Below are 27,500 nucleotides of genomic sequence, written 5' to 3' on the forward strand. Positions count from 1 at the left end.
AAATATGTTGTCAAGAAATGTAACTTCGCATGTGTGGGAAATGGAAGTATGAGGTAGAGGTGGGGAATTTAAATTAATGAGTTGAGGGCATGGAAGTCTCAGGGTATTGGGACTGGAAGAATGGAGCTGGAAGTAAGGGAGCTGTGTCGAGTCTGGAAGTACGAGGCTGGAAGCAACTGCGGGATTGAAGAATTGAAAGTGTTGTAGCTGATGGTATAGAAGGCCTAGAGTATGGGGCTGGAGTTACAGGACTGGAAATAAAGGAGGTATGACTGAAGGGTCTGGAAGTACGGGGCTGGAAGTGGCTGAACGACTGAGAGAGTGGAGCAGGTGTGAGGACTGGAGTGTAAGGACTGGGTGTATGATGGAGTACTGGGGACTGAGGTTAAGAGTCCACGAGGCTTTCTGGGCATCATGATTTGTGACTGGACATTTCAACGTGAGTCCAGTGACTAGAGGGGCACCACCACCACCCACCACCACCACCACCACCACCACCACGACCACCACCACCACCACCACCACCAACACCGCCACCACCATCATCAAAGTGACATTCATGGAAGCTGTGGTGAGTCAGAGTACACGGACACTGTAGTCCACATACTTTGTCGGCAAGTGAAATGTATTGAGTGGAGTGAGTGTCACTGGCCATCCCCGACACACCTGCCAAGCCTCCCGTGTGATCCCAGAGAAGAATTTACCAGTTATTAAAAAGGGGAAGAGTCATTGTTATTCTTTTTTTTTTTGGGGGGGAGGGTAGCGACCGATGATGAACAGCTATCAGGAAAGGAATATGATTTTCTTTAATATCATCATCAAACAGGCCATTATTAAATATGTACAGCATGTACGAAGTTTACATCTCTCCGAAGTAAAAAAGGCTCTCTGGTCATTCCAACAAACAGTTCGCCGAGGGATGAATGGAGAGATGTGACGCGAGACTCGTGGCGGGGCAGAGTCCTCGATGTGAGGCCATCACCAGTCTGCTGTGTGGTGAAGCCTTAGTGAGTGTCTGGCTGCAGGCTGTGGAAATGGATGAGTTTGGTGTGTGTGCGTGTCCCGAGGGCCAAGCTGCTGCTGCTGCTGCTACTGCTGCTTTGTCTTGGCTGGAGTATCACGGTTGCGATAAGTAAACACGCACTGTCACGCTGCTCCAGGCCGTGTTGGCGTCCTCCGCGCTGGTGTCTCCTTGCTGTGAGATGCGACTCCCCGCCTCACGGTGTCTATTCGTATTGCGGGTGTGATGAGCTGCTGGTGCAAGCAGAACATTCTAGGCGACGCCTGCTCACACACACACACACACACACACACACACACACACACACACACACACACACACACACACAAATACACGCACACAAATACACGCATACAAATACACTCACACCCACACGCACACAAATACACACGTACACGAGCGTGAACATGTCCTCTCCTGCTAGCGTGGGTGAGCAGCAGCGTCAGTGTTTCCTCATCGATTAATACAAAAGCCAGTGTCACGCATGCCAGCTCAACAGTTTATTTAATACAGCCGTCACGTACCGGAGTGGGCGGCGGGCGGCCGGTGTGCCCTGCGTCCCTCGCTCGCCACACGGCCGCAGGGACGCAGCGGCTAACAGATGTTCAGTGTAGTGGCATCGAATCACTTACAAACAAGTAACTATATCTTTTTGCTTCTCTGCGTCCTCAGTAACTTTAAAAAATTTATTTCGCTGAAGCAACGATGAACAAAACAAAGAGTGAGCGCAGACATGTTTGATTTTTAAGGAGCGAATGCGATATAAAGGGTTGGATTCCCCTACTTGGCGCCTCGCGGGCTCCCTCCACCCGTGAGTCATGTGTGGCGCCGCGCTACGGGCGCCGGGAAGACCATCACTCCTACTGTCTTGCTCTGACAGGCGGCGCGGCGCAGGGACCTACATGCCGCCGTGGTCACTCTTGCCGCTGGTGTCCATCGTGTACATGTCGAGCACCAGCTTGTGTATGGGCGTGTCCCCAACCGTGTCTTTGAAGAAGAGCCCCTCCACCGTGGACGCTCGTACAGTTTTGAGGCCCGGCAGCAGCAGCAGCAGGCGCCCAAAGCGGGTGGGTTGGCGGGGGTGGCGCGAACGGATGTAGTCGCTGAGAATGCACTGCGCCTGGTCCTGCAGCATCTCCACGGGGTGCACGTCCACCAGCCCGCTCGCGTCTGTGGGGCAGGGGGCGGGGCGAGGCGGGGAGGGGCCGGGTGGAGAGTGAATGGGAGGCGGGGGGGGTGAGGCAGGGTGGGTGAGGAGGAAGAAATGGGTGCAAGGGAGGGTTAATTGACTGTTAGTTGCATGCACAGCAAAACATTATGTTAGTCATGTACCCTCCCTTCATACACACACACATACTTGTCCCTTGTTAGTGAATTAGTATAACTCATGAAACTACTACCAAGCATGCAGCAATTACAGCAACAGCCTCTATAACTATTCTTGTGCTCCCTCTCCCGCTAACCACCACCACCATCACCATTACCAGTATCAAGAAGAGGAATCTCACTCACCTGGCTTGAAGAGCACCACGGCCTTCAGACACCCGCACTCGGTGTTGTCAGGACTCAGGTGTCTGAAGCGCCTCAGCACGTCCTGTATGGTGGCCACCTCCAGGGCGGTCCTCTCGTCACTGCCCAACCTACCACCACAAGACAGAGCAAAACGTTAGTTATTCTCATGCACTCTGTCGCCATCACGACCATCACACACACACACACACACACACACACACACACACACACACACACACACACATACACACACACACAGATTCAGAAACACGCTTCATGTTCGCTACATATTCTACAGCGCTATAAGACCCGATGTTATCAGCGTATTCATTCAAAGAAATCTAACCGTCCAAACTTCTTTCACTCCTTCCCCACCACTACTCTAACAATAGTAATAAATAAACCCCCCCAAAATTCAGTCACCAGAAGAAAAAAATCAACAACAAAAAACATTCAATCAATAAAAATCAACCAACTTTTTAAATCAACTTTCCAAGAGACATACAGAAAAAACTTTCCCCCTCACCCCCATTCTTTGCACCTTGGCCACCCTCCTTGACACGTAAAAAGGACAAAGCACAGTCTGATATAGTAATAGTAAGGGTGGCGTCACGTTCTCACCTGGAGTGTGCCGCGGGACTCTGCAGGAGGCCGCTCAGGTCCAGGGGCAGGTACCACTGGGCCAGGTGCACCAGGAACAGCTCCTTCCACGACTCCTCCACCAACACGCACTGAGGGAGGTACGGAGGGAGGCGTTGGGGTTAAGAAAAGTGCATTCAAAATTCCTTACGTGTGTTGAAAAGGTGTTTAGGAGTCTCTAGAAGGGTTTTGGTGTTTATTGTGTCTTTTTAGTGTCAGAAAGGTGCATAGGTGTCTTTAACTGTGTTCGGAGTGTATGACGTTTATCTAAAGGATTTCAGCTATGTATGGGAATTTGTAAAACGGATGTAAGTGCATAAAAAAGTTGAATATGTATACTGGAGTCTCTAAAACGGCTAGAAATGTATAGGATTTTTTTTGTCTCCGTATCAAAATTATATGGGAACCTCAGAAGGAGCAAGAGCGCATGGGAAGTTCTCAGGGCGTTGCGTGTATAGCGTTGTTTAAGAGTGTTAAAGTTGCATGGGAGTCTTAACAAATGTTGGAAGGAATGTATGAGTTTTATGGGCATTCACGAGTGTAAGAAAACTGGGGAGGGAGGAGGAGGAGGAGCAGGAAGAGGAGGAAGATGTTCACCTGGTCTGTACGGGAGAGAGTCTGGAAGGGCGCCAGTGACCTGATCCACCTCACCATCATGAACAGCAGCCTCGCCGTCGTCTCCTGCAAAAGAAAAGAGACAAGTGTTTCTCTCTCATGTTACTTCAGCGGGAGACCTTGATTACTCCTCGACTTCCTCGACACTCGCCATTAAAACATGGGACGGATTTTACTCTTAAGTGTTAAGTTTCTGATTAATTTCAAAGGACACATGGATGGCTAGTCAGTTCTCACAGGTGTTTTTCCCATTAATAGAGAGGAATCTTCAGTAAATTATCACAAGAATCACGGAAACAATCTTGAAGAGCGTAAAAAAGGGACGAAAGGTTTAAGATTATGGTGCTCTGTTCCAGTTAAATCAGTAGAGCAAAGACACTGCATAGCACACGGTCGCCCAAAACAGTCTTTCAGGAACATTTTCCTACCAAACTTTCAAACAAACATGTCACTCTACCGACTAATTTCCAGTTGCTTCCCGACAGCCAGTTAGTCACACAGCGCCAAAGAGGTAGGAGGCGGATCTCAGCATCTATCACTCACCTGAAATATGTCCCACGAGGGCGCGAAGGGGAGCAGCGAGGGCGCCTGCGGGAAGGACACGGGCACTTCTGACATGCCGCTGATAGACCCGCTGCTGATTGCTAGCTTCTCATTCTGCCGATGGAGTAGGAAAAATAGCATATGTGATTTTCTGGCTCTAAGTCATTATGTACCTAACCGATAAAATATTATTAGCCAGGCAGTTCATCTTTACCCGTTTTCTATCCCCCTCTTTGTCCTACAGCACAGATAAACTATTCCCATATCGCCAACATTTTTGAGAGATTACGAATTAATTTTGAAACCTTTGTACTGGAACTGGGATTGCATTAAACAGGTCGCTAGTTGGCCAGGAGTCTTTGTTCTCTCATCAGGACTATTTTCAAGGGCTACAGAGGTGGTTAGTTGGGTTCACAGGAGTGTTTTCCTCTTAAAGACACATTTTTCTCAAGCTACCACTAGGCACAAAATCACCATTGAAAAACTCCAACAACTGCCACTAGACACACATAAAAAAAAAAAAAAAAAAACTAAAAAACCCAATAAATCCCACTAAAAACAAAAAAATCATCCCTTGAAAACCCCGATGACTTTCAATAAAAACAAAGAACAAACTTGGAAACGCGAATAACTCCCATTAAAAACAAAATCACCCTTGAAAACCTCAATAACTTTCACGAGAACCTGTGACAACACCTGAGAAAGACGCCGAAACGCTGTCGAGACCACAAACCTGCAACTTTTCAGCGGAGAGCATATGAAGGAGACTAGGAGGCTGAGAGGTGGGCACGTGGGGCATGAGGATGGGCGTGGGGGCCAGTATGCCGTCGGGGAACATGTGGGGCGCTCCGTGGGGCTTGAGGGAGGGCAGGGGCGGCGGCGGGAAGAGCAGCGGCGGGCCCTTCGAGGAGTCTTGCACGGGAAAGTGGTCAGCATGGATCATGCCAAGCCCCGCCATGCCGCCGTCCTTGGTCTTGCTCTTCCTGGGGCCCCGCTCGTGCTGCACTGCTGTCGGGGGAGAGACACACCGCCGTCACTGGACCCACCGTGCATACCGCCAACCAGAGAGAGAGAGAGAGAGAGAGAGAGAGAGAGAGAGAGAGAGGGACAGAGACTTACAGGTAGGAAGACAGACATACAGAAACATAACCACTGTGCTTCTGAGGATAATTTGTCGAGAAGATAAGGCTGGCTTAAGAGTTTCCTCGACGACTATTGTATTCAGTACTCGTAGGAACAAATGAGTGCAGGATAGTGCAGTGTAGTTTGAATCACGGCCACATCCACTTACTGATATACATTGTACATTGGTGAAAGAATTACGACGTGATTAGAACCTCTTGTCAGGCAGTAATTTTTAAAAATACGATGAGAAAACAAGAGCCACAGTTCTTTAAACTTTTCTAATAAATTAATTAAGAAAAAAATCACATTCCTTTGCCTCTGTAAAACAAAAGTTTACGTCCTTCACCCTTAGAAAGTAAAACAAATTAGTTTGCTTTTGAAAAAAAAATTCATTCCCTTTCCTTCGAAAACAAACATTGAGTCATTTACTTGTAGGAATAAAAATTAAGTCCTTTCCTCTAGAAACCAAGAATTCACTCGAGAAATCGAGTTCAGTTCTTTGTCTCTAGAAAACAAAACAAAAATCACAGTCCTTTGTTACATGAGTAAAAAATTTATCCATAGAAAATTCAATCCATCCCAGCATCCTACTGTCTAAGTCAAGCCTTCATACTTTCCCTCCACCAACACTACATTCATCCATCACGGCTTTCCAGTGTGGCGACCAACCAGCTGCACTCTCCAACACATCCATTCCAGTTTCCCAGGATGGAGATCGTCACATACAATCTCTTCCCACCACCAACACATTTATCCTAGTCCTCCTGGTCAACTGGTCATCCTCCTCCTTCACCACCAACACATGCATTCCAGTCCTGACTGGAAATCATCAATTGACTGATTAGATCCCTCGCCAAGAAGTAATCAGTGCACATGTCAGATGTTATTCAGTGAAGTAACAATGTTAGACCAATAATATGAAGACTGGTGAAATTCCTCGTGAGTTAGTTTGCCACAGATTATTCAGTCATACCTGGTTAGTAATTTGACATCCAATATGTTTAGCAAAGCATTGAAAAAATTGCATATCCAGCAACAACTGTCGAGTGCTTACCATGGGCAGCCACTGGAAGCCCCCGAGAGATTTCACCAGTCTCTGAAAAACACACTGAGATGTACTGTGAAGACTGGCATGGAAAACTTCTATCCTTAAAAATTTTGCCTTGAAAGTCGCTACGCTCAAGACTTTTCTAATTTTATCATGGACATACTGAGATCCATAAATATGTTTTAAGTTTATATATGTACTGTTTGAGAAGGTTTACGAGTAACATCAAACAGCTCTGTTCTTCTTAAGCCATTTTTTTATTATTTCAATCTCAGACAGACTGACTGATTGAATATAAAAAAGTACAACTTAAGATCAATAAGATTCAATGAAGGAAGTGTGACATGACTGGGAGACTAGACTGAAGACATTTTTAGTCTGGCGACAAAGTGTTAGTATTGCTACCAAAAAACCACAAGACGTGAATTCAAGAGAGTAATACATTAGTTCACGTAGTGGAAACGAAAGAATGGATGACACAAACCACAACCTTGTAAAAACACCAGGGATAGGAATAAAGGTCAATCGTCACATTAACAAGCAGAAATATTACCAGTATCATATAAGGATGAAAAAGATGAAAAAGGATTATAGGAAGTGAAAGACATGGGAAAATTATCATTGTGGAAATACTTGACAGGCATCAGAGGGAATGCTTATAAACATTTTCTTTCTTTTGATTTTTTTTTTCTGGAGGATGCCAGCCAATGGAAAAAAAGTGAAAATCTACTCTCTCTCTCTCTCTCTCTCTCTCTCTCTCTCTCTCTCTCTCTCTCTCTCTCTCTCTCTCTCTCTCTCTCTCTGCTGCTCTGAGACTCCCTTCCCTCTCCTCGCTTACCTTTCCCCTTCTCACCACCTTCTTGCTTTCTTTTATTCCTCCTGTGTCACATTCCTCCTCTCATCCATTTGTACGTAAACCCTTTCCTTCTTTTTTCTTTTCCCCTTCCCTTCTATCTCCCAAATCCTTTTCCACACTCTTCCTTTTCGCTTCCTCATCCCTTTCTTCCCCTCGTCTCTTTTTTTGTGTCTTTCTCTCAATCCTTCCTCCCTGCAAGTGTCAGTTAATCACCTCCCTCCATCTTCCTCCTGTGTCCTTCCCGACTAGTTCCTGTTAGGCACAGTTATGCTTTACTAGTATACCTATTAGTGCCTATTATTGTGCGACGGAGGAGGTGAGGTAACATAAGAACATAAGGACATAAGAAAATAAGGGAAGCTGCAAGAACCCACCAGGCCTACACGCGGCAGTCCCTGTACGAAACATATCTGCCTATTTCCACCCATCATCCCCATCCATAAATTTGTCTAATCTTCTTTTAAAGCTCCCTGATGACTCAGCACTAACAACCTGATCACTGAGCCCGTTCCATTCATCTACCACTCTATTTGAGAACCAGTTCCTTCCTATCTCATTCTTGAACTTAAATTTTTCAAGCTTAAACTCGTTATTTCTTGTTCTGTCTTAATTATTGGTCATGAGAATTTTACTTACGTTTTAAGGAGTAAAATTTTCTATAAAAAAAAAGAAAAAAAATATGAAAAAGGTGAAACGATTAACTACAGTAAATCTTGTATTGACAGCATTAAGAAAAAAAAAAATGCTTCTTTAATCTTGGTTTTTCTTAATGCAAGATATTCATGTTAGTATAATGTTTGCGACCACGTGATGTCAAGCAATTTACGCCTGGGCAAAACAAATATCCAGCTCACAGTCATCATTAGCAGTACCACACCACCATATTTTTTCCTTGATTATTACGATTACTCCCATTTTCAACACGTTTAATGGGGGGAGTATCCTAATGACGGACGGACAGAAAGACGGGCACACACAGATACTCCCACCAACCCACCCACCCACCCACCCACACCCACACACACCCACACCCACACACCCACACACACACACACACACACACACACAATTATATTACTATTAAACAATTCTAACATTAGTAAATATAATTCTGTTCCCCTTTTTTCTTATAGATTATATTTTCTCCTTCTTTTAGACATCTACTTTTATTTACACACACACACACACACACACACACACACACACACACACACATCCCTCCTACCTCCCCCAGAACACACACACTTTTTTTCTTACAGAGTGGTTGAGGCGGGGGATAAAAGATACCTGGCCAGGTGCACGATGACCCTTCACCCCTTCCTTTTGTTTGTGAGGAGCCAGATGTTGGAGAAGCCACGGGGCCGAAAAGGGAGGAGAGGCAGCAGTTGAGCTAGGAGGAGGAGGAGGAGGAGATGAAGTAAGGAAAGAAGAAACTCGAAAATGGATATGGTGGAGGAAGACGAAGAGATATAAGAGTAAGAGGAGGGAAGGAGTTGAAGGAGTTGGAGGAGCGGGAGAAGTAGGAGGAGGAGGAGGAGGAGAAAGACGATAAAAGTGAGAATTTGGTTGAAAGTCAATGAATTTCGAAGAAAAGGAGAGAGAGAGAGAGAGAGAGAGAGAGAGAGAGAGAGAGAGAGAGAGAGAGAGAGAGAGAGAGAGAGAGAGAGAGAGAGAGAGAGAGAGAGAGAATGTGACCTATCTAGGGAACCGCGTTGAAATATCGAGCTGGAAGGAAACAGAGCTGGCAAAAGCATAAGCGGCAAGTAAATAAAAGACAAGAGACTTAGAGGAAACCTGAAGAAAGGCAGGAAGGAAGGCCGGGAAAGAAGAGATGGAGGAGGAGATGGTAGTGGTGGTGGTAGCGGTGCAAAGCGATGGTAGTAGGAAGCAAAGAGGAGCAAAGAGGGAAGAAGAGAGGAGCAGCCTGCCGGGGGTGAAGGGAACAGATGAGAGGCAGCCGCAGTAATCTCAGCCTTTTCAGCGAGCGTCAGAACTTGACCGATGACGCGCCAACCCACCTTCATCACACAAATTGGCCGCGGGGTGCCAGCCACCTTGGGGGACCCGCTGGTGGGGAGAAGGAGGAGGTGTTCCCAGCCACTTGTAAAGGCGAAAGGGGCTGGGTCTTCAGGAGTCTCAGGAGGGGGGATAGTGTATGCTGGAGAAAGGCAGAAGCGGAGGAGGAGGTGGGAGAGGAGGCGTAGGAGGTGGAGGTGGAGGCTCAGAAAAAAAAAAAAAGAAAGAGGAAAGTAATGCGTGATGAAGGATTAACGTGAAGAATGCAAACAAAATCAGGATGAATGAAGAAAAGATGGACGGATCGACACGAAAGGATAATTTACCAGTACTAGGAATAAAGGGATGAAATCTTGTTGGGTTCTTTCCCAATCAAAAAGGGAGGATGAAAACAGGTAAGATGTTTACATAGGATTATCAAAAACAACAGACCTTTGTATCATTATGACTAACTAATAATACTTTTAACTAATTCTAGAGAGTCCTAAATAAGTAAATTGATGATGAGAGAGAAAAGAAGTAGATTTCAGACAACTTAGAGACAACAACAACAACAACAACAACAACAACAACAACATCAACAACAACAACAGCAATAACAACAACATAAAATAACAACATAAAAATCAGAACAAGCCAGCTACATGGTGACTTCAAAGACTCGTACGCAAAACCCATCCTACCAAACCATGCAATTTTGCCTTTTTTTTTATTTTTTATCTCTCACTCTCTTTCCACGTCACTAGGTGGCTTCAAATCCCCCTTTACATTATCATTTACTTTAACTTCAATTGAGCAGCAAGGCATAACGCGAGTCTTTTATAAGGTGCAGCTATGAAAGATAATGATGTGTCCATACTACCACCAACAGCACCATCACCACCACCACTACCACCATGGGATTCGCCTTTACCACGAGCCATACTAGTGTTACATTTTCACGGTAACTATACACCGTGCAATAATGTTAATAATAATAAAAAGGTAGAGTAAGAACAAAGTATGTGAGCAACGGTAATCTTCATATTCTTGTTCGTTAAAAAATCTGTTTCTATTATGTTAATTTCACTTAAGATTTCATTTATTACATTTTCTTATTGATTTTTTTTTTCGTGGGGCTGTAGAGTGAAAAAAAAAGAGAAAAATTGGCAGTTGATTGGGTACAGTTGTAGTGAATACCGGCAGTGAATACAGTGGACGTTAAGAGTGTAAAGTGGCCGGGACAGAGATGTGGCGAATTCTGGATAGCCGCGACATTGGTGCCAGCGGTGGGATTAATGGTGACGCCAGGATCCGAGAGGCCGGGGGCTTGGAGGGCGTTTGGACGAGGGGGAGTTGAGTGATGACCACACTTACGGCCCGCCCATTAGCCGGCCACCCCGCCCACACTCCCGCCACGCACCCATCGATTCAATTATGGCGGCCAAGTGACTGTGGCTGGTTGGCTCCCGTGCACTGACACCAGCACTCGGGCGTGGCTGGTGATGATCCTTGCCCTTCCCCGCCTCTCTTCTCTTTAGGTTCCTTCAAATCACTAGCCAAGTGTCGGTGTAGAAACATAGAAGAGCGTTTTGCGGATCACATACACTCATTTACACACATGGAGGTTATAACTGTTAGTCCTTCGCTCCTGCAAGGCTCTTTCATTTACATCTCGTAGGTACTTATTATTTTTTACTAGGTGAAAAAAGGCAAGAGTCTTAAAGGAAGCAAGCCAAAATAGTCTTCATCCGATCGGGTTTCGGCACCGGGACCTCTTAGTTGCGGATCGAGGGCTCTTACCGCTACACCAATGAACCACTACTACTACTACTACTACTACTACTACTCCATTACAACGACAATTTGCTTCGTCTACAGCATCAAGAGAGGCCTGCGATCCCAAAGATTTTTTCCCTCCCTGTGAGTGAGTGAGTGATGTTGAATCAATCACGTATTATTTGTACCATCCCCGCGCAGCAGCAGCATATGCCGAGCTGATAACGTGAGAGGAAAAATGTGTGGATAAAAAAGTCATCAGCGCGTGAACCGATAAAAGGGCGATGCTAAACGAATGTGTGAGGGGAGAAAACAGGACTGGGGAGAGGAGGAGGAGGAGGAGGAGGAGGAGGAGGAGGAGGAGGAATAGGTGGGAGAGGAGGAAGGGAAGAGCCTGGCTTGGTTCACATGGCGGGTTGGGGGGAGGGAAGGAGGAGAATGGAGAGGGTCGGAAGGTGAGTGAGTGGTAAGGTTGGCAAAGGGAGGGAGGACGGGAGGGAAGACGGGAGGATACAGGAGGGGACGGGGGGGAAACCGGGAGAGGTGGGGGGGGCTAATCGGCTTTTTGAAAGCAAATGATATTAAAACTTCCGGCTGTTTAAGTAAAAAGACAAGAAGCTTTTTACTTTTTCCTTAGGCCGGAGTAAGAAGATTGGACTGTTTAAATAGGACGAGTCCCAGCTGGTGAATACCCTCTTACACTGCCGGTGAAATAACTCAAACTCGGCGCTGGTCACGGTGACACACGATGAATATATGTAAAAAAGAAAACCATGCCGAGTTATACATTTCCCTCCCACTCGCGTCGCTCCCGGATCGTGTGTCGCAGCGGGACGGGGAGACGAGACAGTGAGGAAGGGAGAGAGGGAGAGACGGTGGGTGAGAACGAAAGAGAGCGAGACACAATTAGATGTATGATAATGTCCCTTCCCTGACCCGGCTCCCGTGCTAATCACCATCAATATGTTAAGTCGTGCCGAGCCGCCGCCCGCCGGGAGTATAGCAAAGGCTGCTGCGCCGCTCACTTACTTCCTCGGGATAGAGTGTGGGTTCGATTCCAGCAGCAGTAGTGGAGAAAAAGAAGAAGAGGTGAAAGCGGAACAGGAGGACTGTGAATAGAAAAAAGGTAACATGAAGCAAGGAAAGGAAATGAGAGCAGAATGGGAAGACTATGATAAGAAGAGTAACATAAAAAGAAGAGAAGCAAAAGGAGAAATAAGTAGAAGAGGAAATGAAGAAGAGATGAACATATACTAGGAAGACTGTGCAAAGAAGAGTAACATGAATGAAGGAGAGAGAGAAGAAAAGAAGAAAGAAATGGGAAAGAAAGGGAATTGGATACGGGAGAGGTGGAGGATGAAGGAGGCAAGAGAAAGATTAGAATATCATTGAGAGGGGAGTGAGAGTCAAAGAGAGAGAAGATGAAAAGAAGTGGTTTAGAAAATAATCATAGGAATAAAAATGGAGATGAAATCAAGCATGACGAAAGAATGGGAAGGACTGACTGATGAAAACTGCGCATTGTGGGTAAGAGAAACAAGAAAAGGAATTGAAAAGGGAAGAAACGAAGAGGGTAAGAGCAAGTATGATAATGAAGGGATTAAGGAATAGTAGAGATAGCCATGATAAGAAAGAAAAACAAGAACAGACTTAAGGAAAAGTGAAATGAGAGAAAAAATAAAGCTCTGATAGAAAAAAAAACAGGAATATAAAGAAAAAAAGCACAATAATGGAAAGGAAAAATAATAGTTTGACGAAAAGGGAAGAAACACAATTACAAAAATGAGAGGAAAAAACATAATAATGAGAAAAAAATAAAAAGACGAATAGTAACCAGAAAACCTCAGTCAAGTAAGGCAGAGGCCATGAGGTAAGGTAAGAGACTCGCTAATATGGGGATTCAAGGGCTGTCACGGGCTGGGGCGGGACACACTGAGGCCTCCAGCGGGTACCGGATGGAGCTCCACCATAAGCAGCGTTTACTCTACCCGACAAGAGAGGTGAATAGGACGATTTTTCCCCGCTCCTGAAAGACTAGCTATTCAAATTGGCGTAATCCTTCACAATCCTGCAAGAACTGAAAAGAAGTGGATCTCTCTCTCTCTCTCCTACCCCTCCTCCACCTCCTGCCCTCCTCTTACCTACTCGACCCCGCGGCTGCAAAAAATATATATAAAAAAAAAATGTCACTGGGGTAGGGCTGCTTGGGGAGACAGGGAGATGGGGAGATGGGGGCGAGAGGGAAGAGGGGAGAGTGAGGTAGGTAGGGAGGGTAGTGAAAAGAGAGAAAAGGGAGGAATATAATAAAAGGAAAAAAAAAAAAAGGAGAGCTAGAGAGAGAGAGAGGATTTGACCGTCACTTCAAAAGATTTACCTAATTCTGGCTGGCGAGGAAAGTTTACGTGGGGTTTAGAGCAGTGGTCAAAAAAAGAGAAGAAAAAGAGTAGTAGTAGTAGTAGTAGTAGTAGTAGTAGTAGTAGTAGTAGTAGTAGTAGTAGTAGTAGCAGCAGTAGTAGTAGTAGTAGTAGTAGTAGTAGTAATAGTAGTAGTAGTGCAGACAGATATCTAGCTAGAAACACGCCTCCTACGATTATAAACTACAACCACAGTGACTTATATAGTACGTAACGTTATGGTAAGGCTTCTGGTGGTGGTGGTGGTGGTGGTGTGGATGAAAGATGGAAGGGAGGGAAACTGTTCCTGACTGAGTGACCGTGAGGAGTGACTGGTTGCTGCAGGAGTGGGTGGTGGATGAATGGGAGGCGAGAGAGGGGACTTCTGGCTCAGTGTTTCTGGTGGTGGTGGTGGTGGTGGTGGTGGTGGAGGGAGTAGTGGTGGTGGTGGTGAAAGAATGGGTGGCTAGGAAGAGAAATATAAAAACCTTAAATAAAATGGCTTCCACTACTACTACTACTCTTACTGCTACTACTGCTACTACTACTACTACTACTACTACTACTACTACTACTACTACTACTACTACTACTACTACTACTACTACTATCACCACCACCACATGCAAAGACGAGAACCAACACACGAACTAGGAAATCTTTACGAAACACAAGACAAAATTAAATAGGAAGTAAGAAAAGGAAGCAGAGAAAAAGAAATAGATCACGTATACACACAAGAAAAAAGGAAGAAAACAAGAAGGAAAGGGAGAAAGAGAGAAAGAAAGAAAGAAAAAGAGATGAAAAGAGGTGAATAATCTGACAGTAAGAAAAAATCACCACCATCACCAACATCGCTATCGTCACCACCACCATCACCGCCACCACCACCATCACCCTGGTACTTCCTCGTCCTCCTCCTCCTCCTCCTCCTCTTCCTGGTCCCGGTGACTTCTCCCTTGCCCGTGTTTCCCCCTCTCTCTCATGGACTCTTTTGATCATTCCAGCCGTATTCACTCACAGCACACATGAAAGGTTCCTCGTGACCCAACCCTCTTCCTCCCTGCGCGCGAGTGTGTGTGTGTGTGTATGTGTGTGTGTGTGTGTGTGTGTGCGTGTGTGTGTGTGTGTGTGTGTGTGTGTGTGTGTGTGTGTGTGTGTGTGTGTGTGTGTGTGTGTGTGTGTGTGTGTGTGTGTGTGTGTGTGTGTGTGTGTGTGTGTGTGCTCCAGCTTATTTTCATCACTAGTTTTTAGTTGTTCAGGTTGGCATGGGGATAAGATGCACTTTGTCGTTGTTGTTATTATTGATATTATTGTTGTTGTTGTTCTTCTTGTTATTATTATTGTTGTTGTTGTTGTTATTGGTAATATTGTTGTTGTTGTTGTTGTTATTTTCTTTATTGCCTGTTTCGCGATCTCAACTTCCAAAGCTACCGAAGAGCTAGAAAAAAAAAAAACACGTATTATCTTGTTTATCTGTCTTTTTTTCCTTCACTTCCCCTTTTTTCTCCACTTTCCTTTTTTCTTTCACTTCTCTCTGTCAGTACCTTGTAAATACTCTGCTGATCTTTATGGTGTAATAATATTCCATGTTTTGTCTCGATCTGACTTATATTAAAGCAACTAGTCCTCCTTGGTGCCCAGTGCTGGAGGACAGAACATCACGTCGCGGGACAGGCCAACCAGGGAACTAGAACAACACCAGAACAACACCAGTCATGGCTGCAGTAATGTAGTTTTCACCTCATCATTAAATATTTGTCGGTTATTCACGTGGACCAATATCCATCACGGGCCTTTGACAAGCGCGGCGCAAAAAGAAAAAAAAAAAAAAAATGTGAGCACGGCCGTTCATGGTTCAGCTTTAGCATCACACCACTCGGCTTTGTGTTCCCATTTACAGGGTTGCGTTTCTGGATGAATTAACTTTTCGCATGGTCTTGCTTGCTGCTGTTTATATATTAATTTATTCACCTATTTTCTTGTCCTTTTTTTTTCCTTTTCAGTCTAGCTTGCTTATTTTTTTTCATGTGGCTTTTTTTTTTCCAGTGTAGTATTTTTCTTTATCTTCATTGTTTTCCTCCCCTGGTGTAGTTTTTTTCCCTTTCCATTTACCTATTTTCTTGTTTATTTTTTTTCTTTTTAGTCTACCTTACTAAATTTTTTCTACTTTTATTTTCTTCGTCCTCTTAGATTTATGGGTATGGGTTTGTACGATGTGGATGTAGAGACGCAGGGAAGAAATAGAAAGAAAATGGAGGACAAACCACACGCCATCACCGCTGTTCTCACCATCAACCATCGCCATCACCACTATCAAATTACTTAGCAAACTAACGTACTCTATTTCATGACCATCATCACTACCACTATCACCACCACAACGAGTCAACACGAACCGCTAATAAAACCTTCGATAAGAGAAAGTTAAAGAAAGATGCGATATCCTATACGGCAACCATCAGAGAGAGAAAGAGAGAGAGAGATGGGAGGGGTCTTAGATACACATACACAGACATCAGGACAACGAAAGACAGAGTTATCAAGAAAAGAAAAGGCAACACGAGATAAGAAATATAAGACTATAGAGTTATTGGTGTTACTTCACAAGGATGACCGCGGCAAAAAGTGAGCCGAGTGAAGGAAGGAGGAAGACTAGGAGGCGAAGGAAGTTAGCTGGAGAGGAGGAAGATGAAGTGAGCGGGGGAGACGTGAACAAAGGAAGGTGAGCTACTGATGGAGCGCAATAGAGGGAGGAAAACGAGAGAAGGGGTGTCTGTGCGAGGGGAGACTTGTGGAAATAAAGGAATGCTGAGAGCGGAGCGGGGAAAAATAAGGGATGAAGGAAAGTAAGTAAAAAATAGGAAAGCACCAGACACAAAGGTAAATAGAAGAGGGAACACAAGGGAATTAACGAAAAGAACATGAGATAGGGAACGGAGAGTAATAAAGAAGGAACAGAAACATGAAACATAGGAAAGCAACAGGCAAAAAGATGAATAAAACAAAGACAAATAAAAGAGGAAAGAGGACAGGAAATTTGAAGAAATAAAAGGGAAATTGAGAGTGAAGAGAACACGAAAACAGGGAGTAATAAAGAAACACGAGAAGTAAGTAAAATAAGCAAATAACATGCAAAAAAAGAAAAAAGTAAACAAAAACGAAATAACCAGGAAAATAAGACAGGGGAAAAGACAGGAAGAAAGAAAATAATAGAAGTATTAAAGGAGGGAAAGCAAAGTAAGATGGCAAGTAAGATAAATAGAAAAATGGCGGAGGTTAATAAGAAAACAGAAGAAAATAAAAAGAAACACGAAAGAGCAAATGGGAGGTCGAGTAAAGACGGGAAGAAAGGAAGGAAAAGGAGAGGAAGCTCGAAAGTGTGAAAAGGTATGCAAGAAAATAAAGGAAGAAGAAGAAAAAGAAGAAAGAAGAAAGGCCTGGATGTGTAGAGAGGAGTGTAAGATAAGAGAAGAGAAGAGGAAAAAGTGCAGAGAACTATGGAAGACGTAAATGAAGAGGAGGAAAGAATGAAGGAAGTAAGAAAATAGCGTAGAGAAGGAAGAGGAAGGAAAGAAGAAAGGAAGGGGAGGACACAAGAAGAGAATAGAGTGTATTTAAATAGGAAAGAGGGGAGAGGAAGATAGGAAGGGAAGGGGAAAAGAATGAGGTGTATGGGAAAGAATGAAAGAAAGGGAGGAAGAGATGAGAGGGAAGATCTGAAAGTTTGGAAAGGTGCGCAGAGGGGAAAGAAAGAAAGAAGGAAGGAAGGAAGGAAACAAAGAAGGAGGGGGTAGGATGGGACTTTGGTATGGTGATGGGAAAGAACAGTAGGAAGGAAAGAAGGGAAGAAGGAAGGAAGAAAGGAAGGAAGGAAGGAAGGAAGGAAGGAAGGAAGGAGAGGACAGGGGAGAGGCTGGGGTGTGTGGCAAGATGAGAAGAGGGGAAAGAATGAAGGAAGGAGGGAAGGGGAGGGCATGGGAGAAAGATGTGCAGAGGGGAAAGAAAAAGGGAAAGGGAAAGAAGAGGAGCATGGGAGGCAGACAGGGGGTGTGGTGAGGGGAACACGTAGGTGAGGGCGAGGAAGAGGAGGCGTCGCTGTGTGGCCGGTTAAGTGTCGAGGCTCGTGGCTGCGCGCCATCACCCCGCCTGCCTTTGTCGAGATAACAATGGCTCTCACTTTCTTTTTTCGCCGCAAGATGGTGCCGCTCCTCATTCGGGTGGGTCGTTAGCTTCATCCCGCTCCATGTCCTAAACTGGCACCATTTTCTCGCTGTCACGCAGATTCCAACCACGGATTTTTTACTCTGCTCTCCTGTCCCTCCACCCTCCACCCTGGGGTCTCACCTCCTTGACCCTCCACCTCACTATCCCCTCCTCCTGCCTCTCCGCGCTCCTGCCGTCCTCAAATTTTTAAAGAGCGGGTTCCTGGACTCTCTTCCGTTCTCTCTCTCTCTCTCTCTCTCTCTCTCTCTCTCTCTCTCTCTCTCTCTCTCTCTCTCTCTCTCTCTCTCTCTCTCTCTCTCTCTCTCTCTCTCTCTCTCTCTCTCTCTCTCTCTCTTTCCTTTACCTTCCTACAAGCCTGGTTCAACATAAGGGAAGGAGTGGGGAGGGAATGTAACGTTTGACACCATCTCTTCCTTCTCTCCGGGCTATCATGTTCAAGCCCCGCCACTCAGACCTTTCAGATTAACCTCATTACGGTCTTTGGTTTCTCACACCTGTACATGTATTAGTGGACGAACACAAATACGCGAGGGGAGGATGGGTGGCAGGTGTGAAGTGAGGTGAGGTCCTTCTCGTTAATTAGTGGTGGGAAGAACGTGGATAGCTGTGTTGTTGGTTTTGTTGTTGTTGTTGTTGTTGTTGTTGGTAGTGGTGGTAGTGGTATTTCGTTTCATCGGCTTTTTCTTTAATTTTTTACTTTCTGTCTTTTTTTTCTTGTTTCGGTTGATAGTTGGATGGACGGATGAAGTGTTTTGTTTAGTTAGTCGTTCTTCTTTATTTCTTTTATTTTTTTATATCTTTTATCGTCTACTATTTATCTCTCTTTTCCTTCTTTGTCAGCTGGTGGAAGTAATTCTGTCTACTTTGTCATTCTATCTTTATTTTTCTTTTTTTTTTCCCCTTCAAATTCTTCTTACTGCTGCCTCTTATTCCTCTTCTTCCTCTTCTTATACAGTTTCCTTCAATAACGTGTGTGTGTGTGTGTGTGTGTGTGTGTGTGTGTGTGTGTGTGTGTGTGTGTGTGTGTGTGTGTGTGTGTGTGTGTGTGTGTGTGTGTGGTGTGTGTGAAGTCTTCTCTTGTATTCCATCATTAACTTTTTATTCCTGCTTAATTTTTCTTTTTCACTGTCTCATAATTTCAATTCTGTATATTCGCACATTTTTTGAGACTGGATAAGCGTCTATCTGTCTATGTCTCTCTCTCTCTCTCTCTCTCTCTCTCTCTCTCTCTCTCTCTCTCTCTCTCTCTCTCCTCTCTCTCCTCTCTCTCCTCTCTCTCTCTCTCTCTCTCTCTCTCTCTCTCTCTCTCTCTCTCTCTCTCTCTCTACCAACCCACCTTCCTGCTTCTCTTCATCCTCCACCGCTCTCTACCACACCCCCCTGTATCCTCCCTTCCCCTCTACCACTCCCTGTTTCCCGGCCCCCCCGTCCCCTGCCCATCGCCCGCCGCCCCCGCTGCTCGGCCCCTGCGCCCCCTCCCGTGCTCAAATGACGCAGGGCCACCAGCAGGGAAGCTCGTAATTACATCCGCTAATTATTTAATTATTCCAGGGACCCCCACACGATTTATGACGCCAAAAAGCATCGATTTCTGGCGCTTCTTTTTGAGGATCATCTTCACGCGAATTATGCTACGCGAGTCGTCTCTCTCTCTCTCTCTCTCTCTCTCTCTCTCTCTCTCTCTCTCTCTCTCTCTCTCTCCTCTCTCTCTCTCTCTCTCTCTGCTGTTTCTGGCCTTCGTTTTCCTTTGTTTTCGCCATTTTGTGGGTGTTTGTGTGTGCTTGTTTAGTTCTGTTTGTGTCCTTGCCTCCCTTTCTCTCTCTCTCTCTCTCTCTCTCTCTCTCTCTCTCTCTCTCTCTCTCTCTCTCTCTCTCTCTCTCTCTCTCTCTCTCTCTCTCTCTCTCTCTCTCTCTCTCATTCTCTCTTTCTCTCTATTCCTTCTTTCCTACATCTCCATACCCTTCTCTATCAATGTGTTCTCCCTATCTACTCCTTTTCATTCCTTCTCTGTTTGCATTACGTTCCTCACACAGCCTTTCTCTCTATCATTCTCTCTTCTTCTCTCCCTCTAAGTCCCTCCTGCCTATCCCTCAATCTCTTCAAAATCTCCCTCTTACTTCATAGAAACTCTGCCAATAAAGAAAACTGAAGCGAGAGAGGAAGGAAAATAGCACTGGTTGGAAATATGTAATGAAAACCCAGTGAAGAAAACGTGATGATAATTGGAAGAAAAAACAAATATGATTAATACGAATGAGAAAGAAAAAAGAGTGAGAAAAAAAACTAAACAAGGGAATGAAAAATGGAAAAGAAAATGAAGGTAAGGAGAGAGAAGAGGCAGAGAGGAGAAAAAGAAAGCTGAACATGAAGAGAAAAACATGCAAGGAGTGATAAAAAAAGAGAAAATGAGAGAGAGAGAAAAAAAAACGAGTTAAGAGAAGCCAAGTATGGAAAGAGGAACAAGTAAACAAAACAATAAAAGGAGGAAGAATCACCGAAGGTAAAGAAGAACTACAAAAACAAGTATGTGGAGACTAAAAATGAAAACAAGGAAGAGAAAGGAAGGAAGGAAGAAAAGAAGGAAGGAAGGGAGGAGATAAATAGGAAAGGAAGGAAGGAGAAAAAGAAGAAAAAAAAAACAAGAAAACGGTACGGTGGAGAAGGAAGGTAAAGAAAAGAAGAAAAAGAAAGAAGGAAAATAGGAAGAAGGGAAGAAGGTGAAGCGAAGAAAGAAAGAAAGAAGGAAGGGAGAAAGGAAGAAGAGGATGCAATGGAGAAAGAAAAAAGTAAGAAAAAAGGAAGGCAGGGAAAAAAGAAAAAAAACAGAAAAGACAAGAAAGAAGGCAACGAGGAGGTAAAAAAAGGAAAGAGAGAATGAAGTAGAGAGAGAGAGAGAGAGAGAGAGAGAGAGAGAGAGAGAGAGAGAGAGGGAGAGAGAGAGAGAGAGAGAGAGGAGAGAGAGAGAGAGAGAGAGAGAGAGAGAGAGAGAGAGAGGGAGGAACGCGGCAGGGAGAGAAGGCAGGGAGGGAAGGAGGGAGGGAAGAGATATGTGAGGAAAAAGGACCCGGATTACCTCTGATAAAGGAGTTGGAAGGAAAAGTCGTGAGGCCAACGGGGAGTTTTGTCGCAACTGAGGCGTGAATGCATTTTTTTCTCCTCCTTCTTCTTCTCCTCCTCCTCCTCCTCCTCCTCCTCCTCTTCCCTCTTCGTCCTCTAGGCAAATGTTTTTTCCCAAGAACTCCAAAAATTCTGTGTCTAAAAATGGAAATGAAATAAAAAGCTCTCGTGCGTGTTGAGAGAGAGAGAGAGAGAGAGAGAGAGAGAGAGAGAGAGAGAGAGAGAGAGAGAGAGAGAGAGAGAGAGAGAGAGAGAGAGAGAGAGAGAGAGAGAGGTTACACAAACAACAAACAATGAAATAACAAGAGAAAGACGAAGGAAGATAGCTAAAGATGAAAAAGAAACAATACTACACCATGTATAATCAGAACAATGACAATATAATCAAATCTCCACCACCAATAATGAAAATAACAACCAAATAAAAAAAAAAAGAGAGAAAGAGAGAGAGAGAGAGAAAGACACAAGACAACATAATATAGAATAATAACAATGACAATAGTAACGATAATGAAAAAAAAGAAAAACACTCACCAATAATGATAACAACCAAAGGAGGAAGGAGAAGAGAGGAGAGGACGAGAGATGAAAAAAAAAAAAAAAGGGGGGAGAGAGAAGACAACGAGACAACGAACGCTACAATCACATCACCAATACCATAACGGCACCGAGGAAGGTTAGCGACACCACGACTCTCGCTTCTCCCTCAATAGCTGGCTGGGACGGGGCAAGGGCCTTTGGAGGGGAGAAGTGGGATACTGATGATTAATTAGCGCGATCGACTAAAAATTGCACGCACGAGGGACCTGAAAATGGGGTCAGGGAAAAGACAGGAAGCTGGAGACGGCGACGGGGACAAAGAACTGTAAAGGTGACTGAGGAGGAGGACCAGGAGGAGGAGCAGCAGGAGGGGTAGGGAAATTAACTCTGCGATTTGAGGTAATGAGAGTGGGGATGATGGCACTGTGTGTGTGTGCGTGTGTGTGTGTGTGTGTGTGTGTGTGTGTGTGTGTGTGTGTGTGTTGTGTGTGTGTGTGTGTAAAGATTCAGGGGTCTGTGGCTAATCAAGAACCCATACAATGATAGTTGCTTCTCTTTATGATTTACAGAGAGAGAGAGAGAGAGAGAGAGAGAGAGAGAGAGAGAGAGAGAGAGAGAGAGAGAGAGAGAGAGAGAGAGAGAGAGAGAGAGAGAGAGGAGAGAGAGAGAGAGAGAGAGAGAGAGAGAGAGAGAGAGAGAGAGAGAGAGAGAGAGAGAGATTACATAAAGGAGAAAAGACATTCAAACACCAATAGTTTTGGGATAAGGAAGCGGAAGAAGAGAAGGAAAAGAAGGAAGAAGAAGAGAAGGAAATAAAAAAAACCGAGAAGGAGGAAGAAGAGGAAAAGAATCACATAGAAATAACAAAACACTAGGAAACCTGTTTGTTTGAGAAAGAGGAGAAGGAGGGAAAAAAAGAGAAGGTCCTGGAAGAGAGAGAGAAAGAGAGAAAGAGAAAGAGATAGAGGTGTGAGGTGAAGGGAGGGGGATGAGGCGGGAATGTCTCGTGGCGTGCAAGGTGGGGCGTAAGGGCGCGTGTCCCTCCGTCCCTCGGCGGCGTCCATCAGGGCGGCTGTCTCCCCCTGTCAGTCCATCTCGTCATTCCATCCGTCTCGCCTAAATTGTCTCTGGGTACGAGCAGTTGGCATGAGAGGCTGTCGCTATTTACAGGGAGCCACACTGAGATTGCCTCCGCCCATCTGCACCTCTCACTCCCTTACTCTCTCCCTCACTCTTGCCGCCCATTCGTCGCCCCTCCTCCTCCTCCTCCTCCGCTCCTCCCGGCCCATGTTTGTTGTCTGTCCCTCTCGCATGTCCAAGGAAACAATTCTTCACGTCCCGCTCGAGAGAGAGAGAGAGAGAGAGAGAGAGAGAGAGAGAGAGAGAGAGAGAGAGAGAGAGAGAGAGAGAGAGAGAGAGAGAGAGAGAGAGAGAGAGAGGAGAGAGAGAGAGAGAGAGAGAGAGAGAGAGAGAGAGAGAGAGAGAGATCTGAAACACTAAGGGAAACTGAAATATTATGACAGAAAGAAAAATGACAAGAGGAAATGAAAGAAAAAAAACACATTTCTTGCATTTATATACAAATAAAGCCACCACAAATCACACACACAAACACACACACACACACACACACACACACACACACACACACACACACACACACACACACACACACACACACACACACACACACACACACACACACACATACGCACACTACAACATAGCAGTAAATAAGAGAAATTTGAATTGAAACTCTACGGGAATTATTCTAAAGATTTAATTACCTCAATATTACTTAGTTGCTGGCCAGTGATTGAATTAGGAGGAGGAGGAGGAGGAGGAGGAGGAGGAGGAGGAGGAGGAGGAGGAGGAGGAGGAGGAGTAGGAGGAGTAGGAGGAGGAGGAGGAACAACAAAAACAAGGAAAACAAGCAAAAATACAAAGGAGAACAAGAAGAAAAAAAGAAGAAAGAGAAAAGGAGAAAAAAGAAGGAAAAGTATAAGCCAAATAATGAAAAAAAAAACCACGAAGCAAATACATAAATATGAAAGAAACATAACAATCCAAACTTTTATTCACTCTCACGAGAACACCACCACCACCACCACCATCACCCACAGCATCCACATAAGAACCACCCATTCAAAAATACATACACCATATCAAACGGAACCACATTCACTGCCAACACATATCACTGCTGCTGTTGCCATCCACTGCGGGAGAGTCACAGTTCACAGACACGTAATCCTCAGCAGGGGGTGGATGGGGAGGAGAGAAGAGGAGGCGGGGGAGAAAAGGTGATTATCATGGGATCAGTTGAGGTGTTACGGTGGGGAGGAAGCGAAGAGGAAGCGAGGAGCCAATGTGTCAGGTGTGTAGATGAAAGAAACGTGTGTGTGTGTGTGTGTGTGTGTGTGTGTGAGTAGGGAATCATCCTCGTGTGTATGGGGGAGTTAAGAGTCAGAGAGAGAGAGAGAGAGAGAGAGAGAGAGAGAGAGAGAGAGAGAGAGAGAGAGAGAGAGAGAGAGAGAGAGAGAGAGAGAGAGAGAGAGAGAGAGAGAGAGAGAGAGAGAGAGAGAGAGAGAGAGAGAGGAAAACAAGTGAAAAGTAAACACACACACACAGACACACACACACACACACACACACACACCACACACACACACACACAGAGGCACAGACGAAAAAAAAAAAACAAGAAAAAAACAGAGAGACAGAGAAAAAAAAAAGGAAAAGGAATTTCACTCCCTCGGAAAAACAAGGCGTCGGGGGGAATGGTGTTGTTATCAAGTCTTCGCGGCCGCCCACCACCACCACCACCACCTCCCACCACCACCCACAGCCTCGCCCGCCCCTCCCCACCAAGCCAACACTCCTCCTCCTCCTCCTCCTCCTTCCCTCCAGTCCCGCCCAAGGCAAAACCCTCCTTCACACTCTCCAAAAGGAAAAAATGCCACTGGGTGCAAGAGAGAGAGAGAGAGAGAGAGAGAGAGAGAGAGAGAGAGAGAGAGAGAGAGAGAGAGAGAGAGAGAGAGAGAGAGAGAGAGAGAGAGAGAGAGAGAGAGAGAGAGAGAGAGAGAGAGAGAGAGAGAGAGAGAGAGAAAACCAACCAACTAACGGACCCTCCCTCTCCCTCTCTCTCTCTCTCTCTCTGTCCCTCTCCCTCCTCCTCTCCCTCCCCAGTCATCTTCGAGGGCCAAGTACAAACATCATTTTCAGCTCCAGCGACGCGTCAAACTAAGTCCAACTTTTGTCAACATCTAGGTGGTGCTCACCGCTAAAGGAGGAGGAAGAAGAGGAGGAGGAGGAGGACGACGCAAAGGAACACACCAAGAAGAACAAGCAACAGCAGATTTGTTGCTTCTTACCTGGCTCTTTGTGAGAACTATACTAACATACAGTGAGTGAGGGGGGAGGAGGAGGAGGAGGAGGAGGACGAAGAGGAGGAAGAGAAGGAGGAGCAAGAGGAAGAGAAGGAGGAGTAGTAGAAGAAGAAGAAGAAGAAGAAGAAGAAGAAGAAGAAGAAGAAGAAGAAGAAGAAGAAGAAGAAGAAGAAGAAGAAGAAGAAAGAAGAAGAAGAAGAAGAAGAAGAAGAAATCACAGGTATACAAAGAGAAAGAAAGGCAAAATTTTAGAGTCTATCACACGGATACCATTTGTTGTACAGTTGGTAAAGGTAATCTCATCTGTGTGTTGGAGGAAAAACTACAACAGGGGAGGCGTTCTTCCCACCAACTCCCTCTAGAGAGAGAACAAGTCAGGAGCAAAGGTGAGAAAAACATCATGCTTCCTATAAATAGAAGGAGGAGGAAGAGAAGGAGGAAAAAGAAGAAAGAAAGGAAAGAGGAGTAAGAAGAGAGAATGAAAGAAAAAAAAACATTGGTCTCTTGAAAGGAAACAAAATAAGAAAAACAAAAAAAAACAAATAGAAATATACCATGAAGCTACAACCGCGAAGAGAGAAAGCGATAGCGAAAGCAAGAGAGAGAGAGAGAGAGAGAGAGAGAGAGAGAGAGAGAGAGAGAGAGAGAGAGAGAGAGAGAGAGAGAGAGAGAGAGAGAGAGAGAGAGAGAGAGAGAGAGAGAGCATACAGAAATACTACAAAGAACATCACCAATCCGTTTTCGTTGCATAGATTTCTTTGATTCATATTCCCTCGTTCAAGTTTTTCTTCCCACTTTTTCATCGTTCCCTTCTTTAGTTTTCCTCCAGTGCGCAAAGTCAGATCGAGTGCAAAGTTTTGAAAATCGAACTGAACTGCTTTGACTTTTCCCAGGCGAGTGAGGGAGAGAGAGAGGGAGAAACAGAAAGACCTTTAGACTCTCCGTTATCTCCGTTTCTTTCTGTCCATTCACCGAGTCGCATGAAAACCAAGTCCGGAATCTAGGGATGGGAGTTTCACAGAGGATCACAATGGAACACAAATGACGTTGAGTTGCATTGTTGGCTAGAAATGTAGTCTTTGAAACGCCACTTCCTGAGTTCTTCCTTCTGTATCTTCTGTTTTCTTTCATTTCGACGTAAACGTTATAAAATTACTGTTGTATTGTACTGTATTTTCTATCGCTATATTCCTAAGTACACGTTAAAAAAAGCGTGTCATTGAGAACTTCTGGCTAAAATAGACTAATAAATGTGAATTGGATCTTCCTGTAAACAAGAAAGGAGCAAAGAACAAAAAGTCTTGTTGGTTCCTTTAAGACTGATAAGCTGCACTGTCAGTTCTCAGGAGTTCGTAAGAAGCTTCCAGAAAATGTGTGTTAGAAAAGTTAAGAATGATGATCTGAAAAGGAGGACTGACTGACTGATTAATTGACTGGTTGATGAATAGTGATTTACTGATTATCTGACTGAGTGAATGCCTGATTGATTGATGGGGCAAGATAAAACTATGTGGGTTAAAATAATAAGACAATATTACAGACAAAGACAAAAGACAAATATTAAGACGAGGTATTTATTTATGTTCTTTGTATCACCAGCAGGCCATTTTTCTGCATTTTCTTCTGCATTTTTTCCTTGCATTTTCTTCTTACATTTTCTTCTTGCAATTTTCTAGGAGTGAGTTGTTGGGGCCTTTATATTTTAGTAGACTTAATATGTCAGCACCTGTCCGCCCGTCCGTCTTTGCAGAAGCTCACACCGACCTTAAAAAACAGCTAGCTTTCAAAAGAACTCGAGCTCTAGTTATCGAAATCACTTAACGGAGAAATGATTAAAATTTGTACAATTATAATTTCGTTTCTATTCCACAACTCTACGCTGAATATTTATACGTTTATAAAAAGATGTTGGTTGCGAGTTTCGAAAGTGTCATGATGGCGAAAATGCCTTAAAAGTTTGTGGTTTTCATCTTTTCCCGCTAAGCAGTTCACAACATTTACATTTTCACCGAGTGCTGTGGCAGTGTCATTATACATACATATATTCGTTTAGAAAGAGACTTTTAAAAAATGTGTAAGCTGATTTAAACTCGTGATATTTTAAGACGAGAAAGCACACTTGCCAAGGACAAAACGCATTCGCTCTCTACATGAAATAAAAATCCCTCGGGAAAAGCCGCGAGTTCTTCCGTGAAAAATTCTCCATGTTTTTTTCTTTTCCTTTTTCCTTCTTTTTTTTTTCTTTTTTACCGTCCCCGTGGCGTCAGCATATTTACTTGGCGGCAATAACACGGCAGTTTGTCCTCATCAGGAAAAACATTCTGCGGTCGACGTGTTTTCTTAACCTTAAAGCTTCGGCATCGATGTCAGCTGTTGTTGGCTGCGGTTTGCGGAAACAGAAGTATTTGTTGTTTTCCCGTCTTATTTCTGTTAATTATTTGATGCCAGTCACTCATAATTTGAGTCAACAGAATTATTTTTTATCTTGTTATTATTTTTCTTAATATTTCGATGTCACTCATCTCTTGTAATTGTTTACCTTTTTTGTGTTAATATTTCTGTCAGTCACTCCTTGTAGTTTGAGTCAAAAGGACTATATATTCTCCACTTTATTTTTGTTGATATTTCCAAGTCAATCATTTCTTTTTATTTAAACCATCAAAACTTCTGTTATCTCATTCTTTATCAAGGCTTTACTCCT

The 27,500-nt window shown here is 44.4% G+C and overlaps 1 protein-coding gene across 2 annotated transcripts in view; it reads right to left on the reverse strand.

Annotated features, from left to right (window-relative positions):
- LOC135106873 (protein dissatisfaction-like) overlaps positions 1-27,500 on the reverse strand; it is a 62,319-nt gene that overhangs the window by 181 nt on the left and 34,638 nt on the right. Inside the window, exons 4-10 of one of the 2 annotated variants that reach the window (XM_064016242.1) lie at positions 6,510-6,551; positions 5,064-5,338; positions 4,331-4,444; positions 3,770-3,853; positions 3,155-3,264; positions 2,534-2,661; positions 1-2,191 (exon numbers count right to left, since the gene is read on the reverse strand). The exon at positions 1-2,191 is cut by the window's left edge and continues 181 nt beyond it. In XM_064016242.1, the coding sequence (XP_063872312.1) occupies positions 1,920-2,191; positions 2,534-2,661; positions 3,155-3,264; positions 3,770-3,853; positions 4,331-4,444; positions 5,064-5,338; positions 6,510-6,551 (1,025 nt within the window). In that variant the 3' untranslated portion in view covers positions 1-1,919. The remainder of the gene's footprint in view (positions 2,192-2,533; positions 2,662-3,154; positions 3,265-3,769; positions 3,854-4,330; positions 4,445-5,063; positions 5,339-6,509; positions 6,552-27,500) is intronic. The other variant, XM_064016243.1, reaches the window with a different exon arrangement.

Source organism: Scylla paramamosain, chromosome 14 (genome assembly GCF_035594125.1).
Source record: "Scylla paramamosain isolate STU-SP2022 chromosome 14, ASM3559412v1, whole genome shotgun sequence".
Taxonomy (NCBI): Eukaryota; Metazoa; Arthropoda; class Malacostraca; order Decapoda; family Portunidae; genus Scylla; species Scylla paramamosain.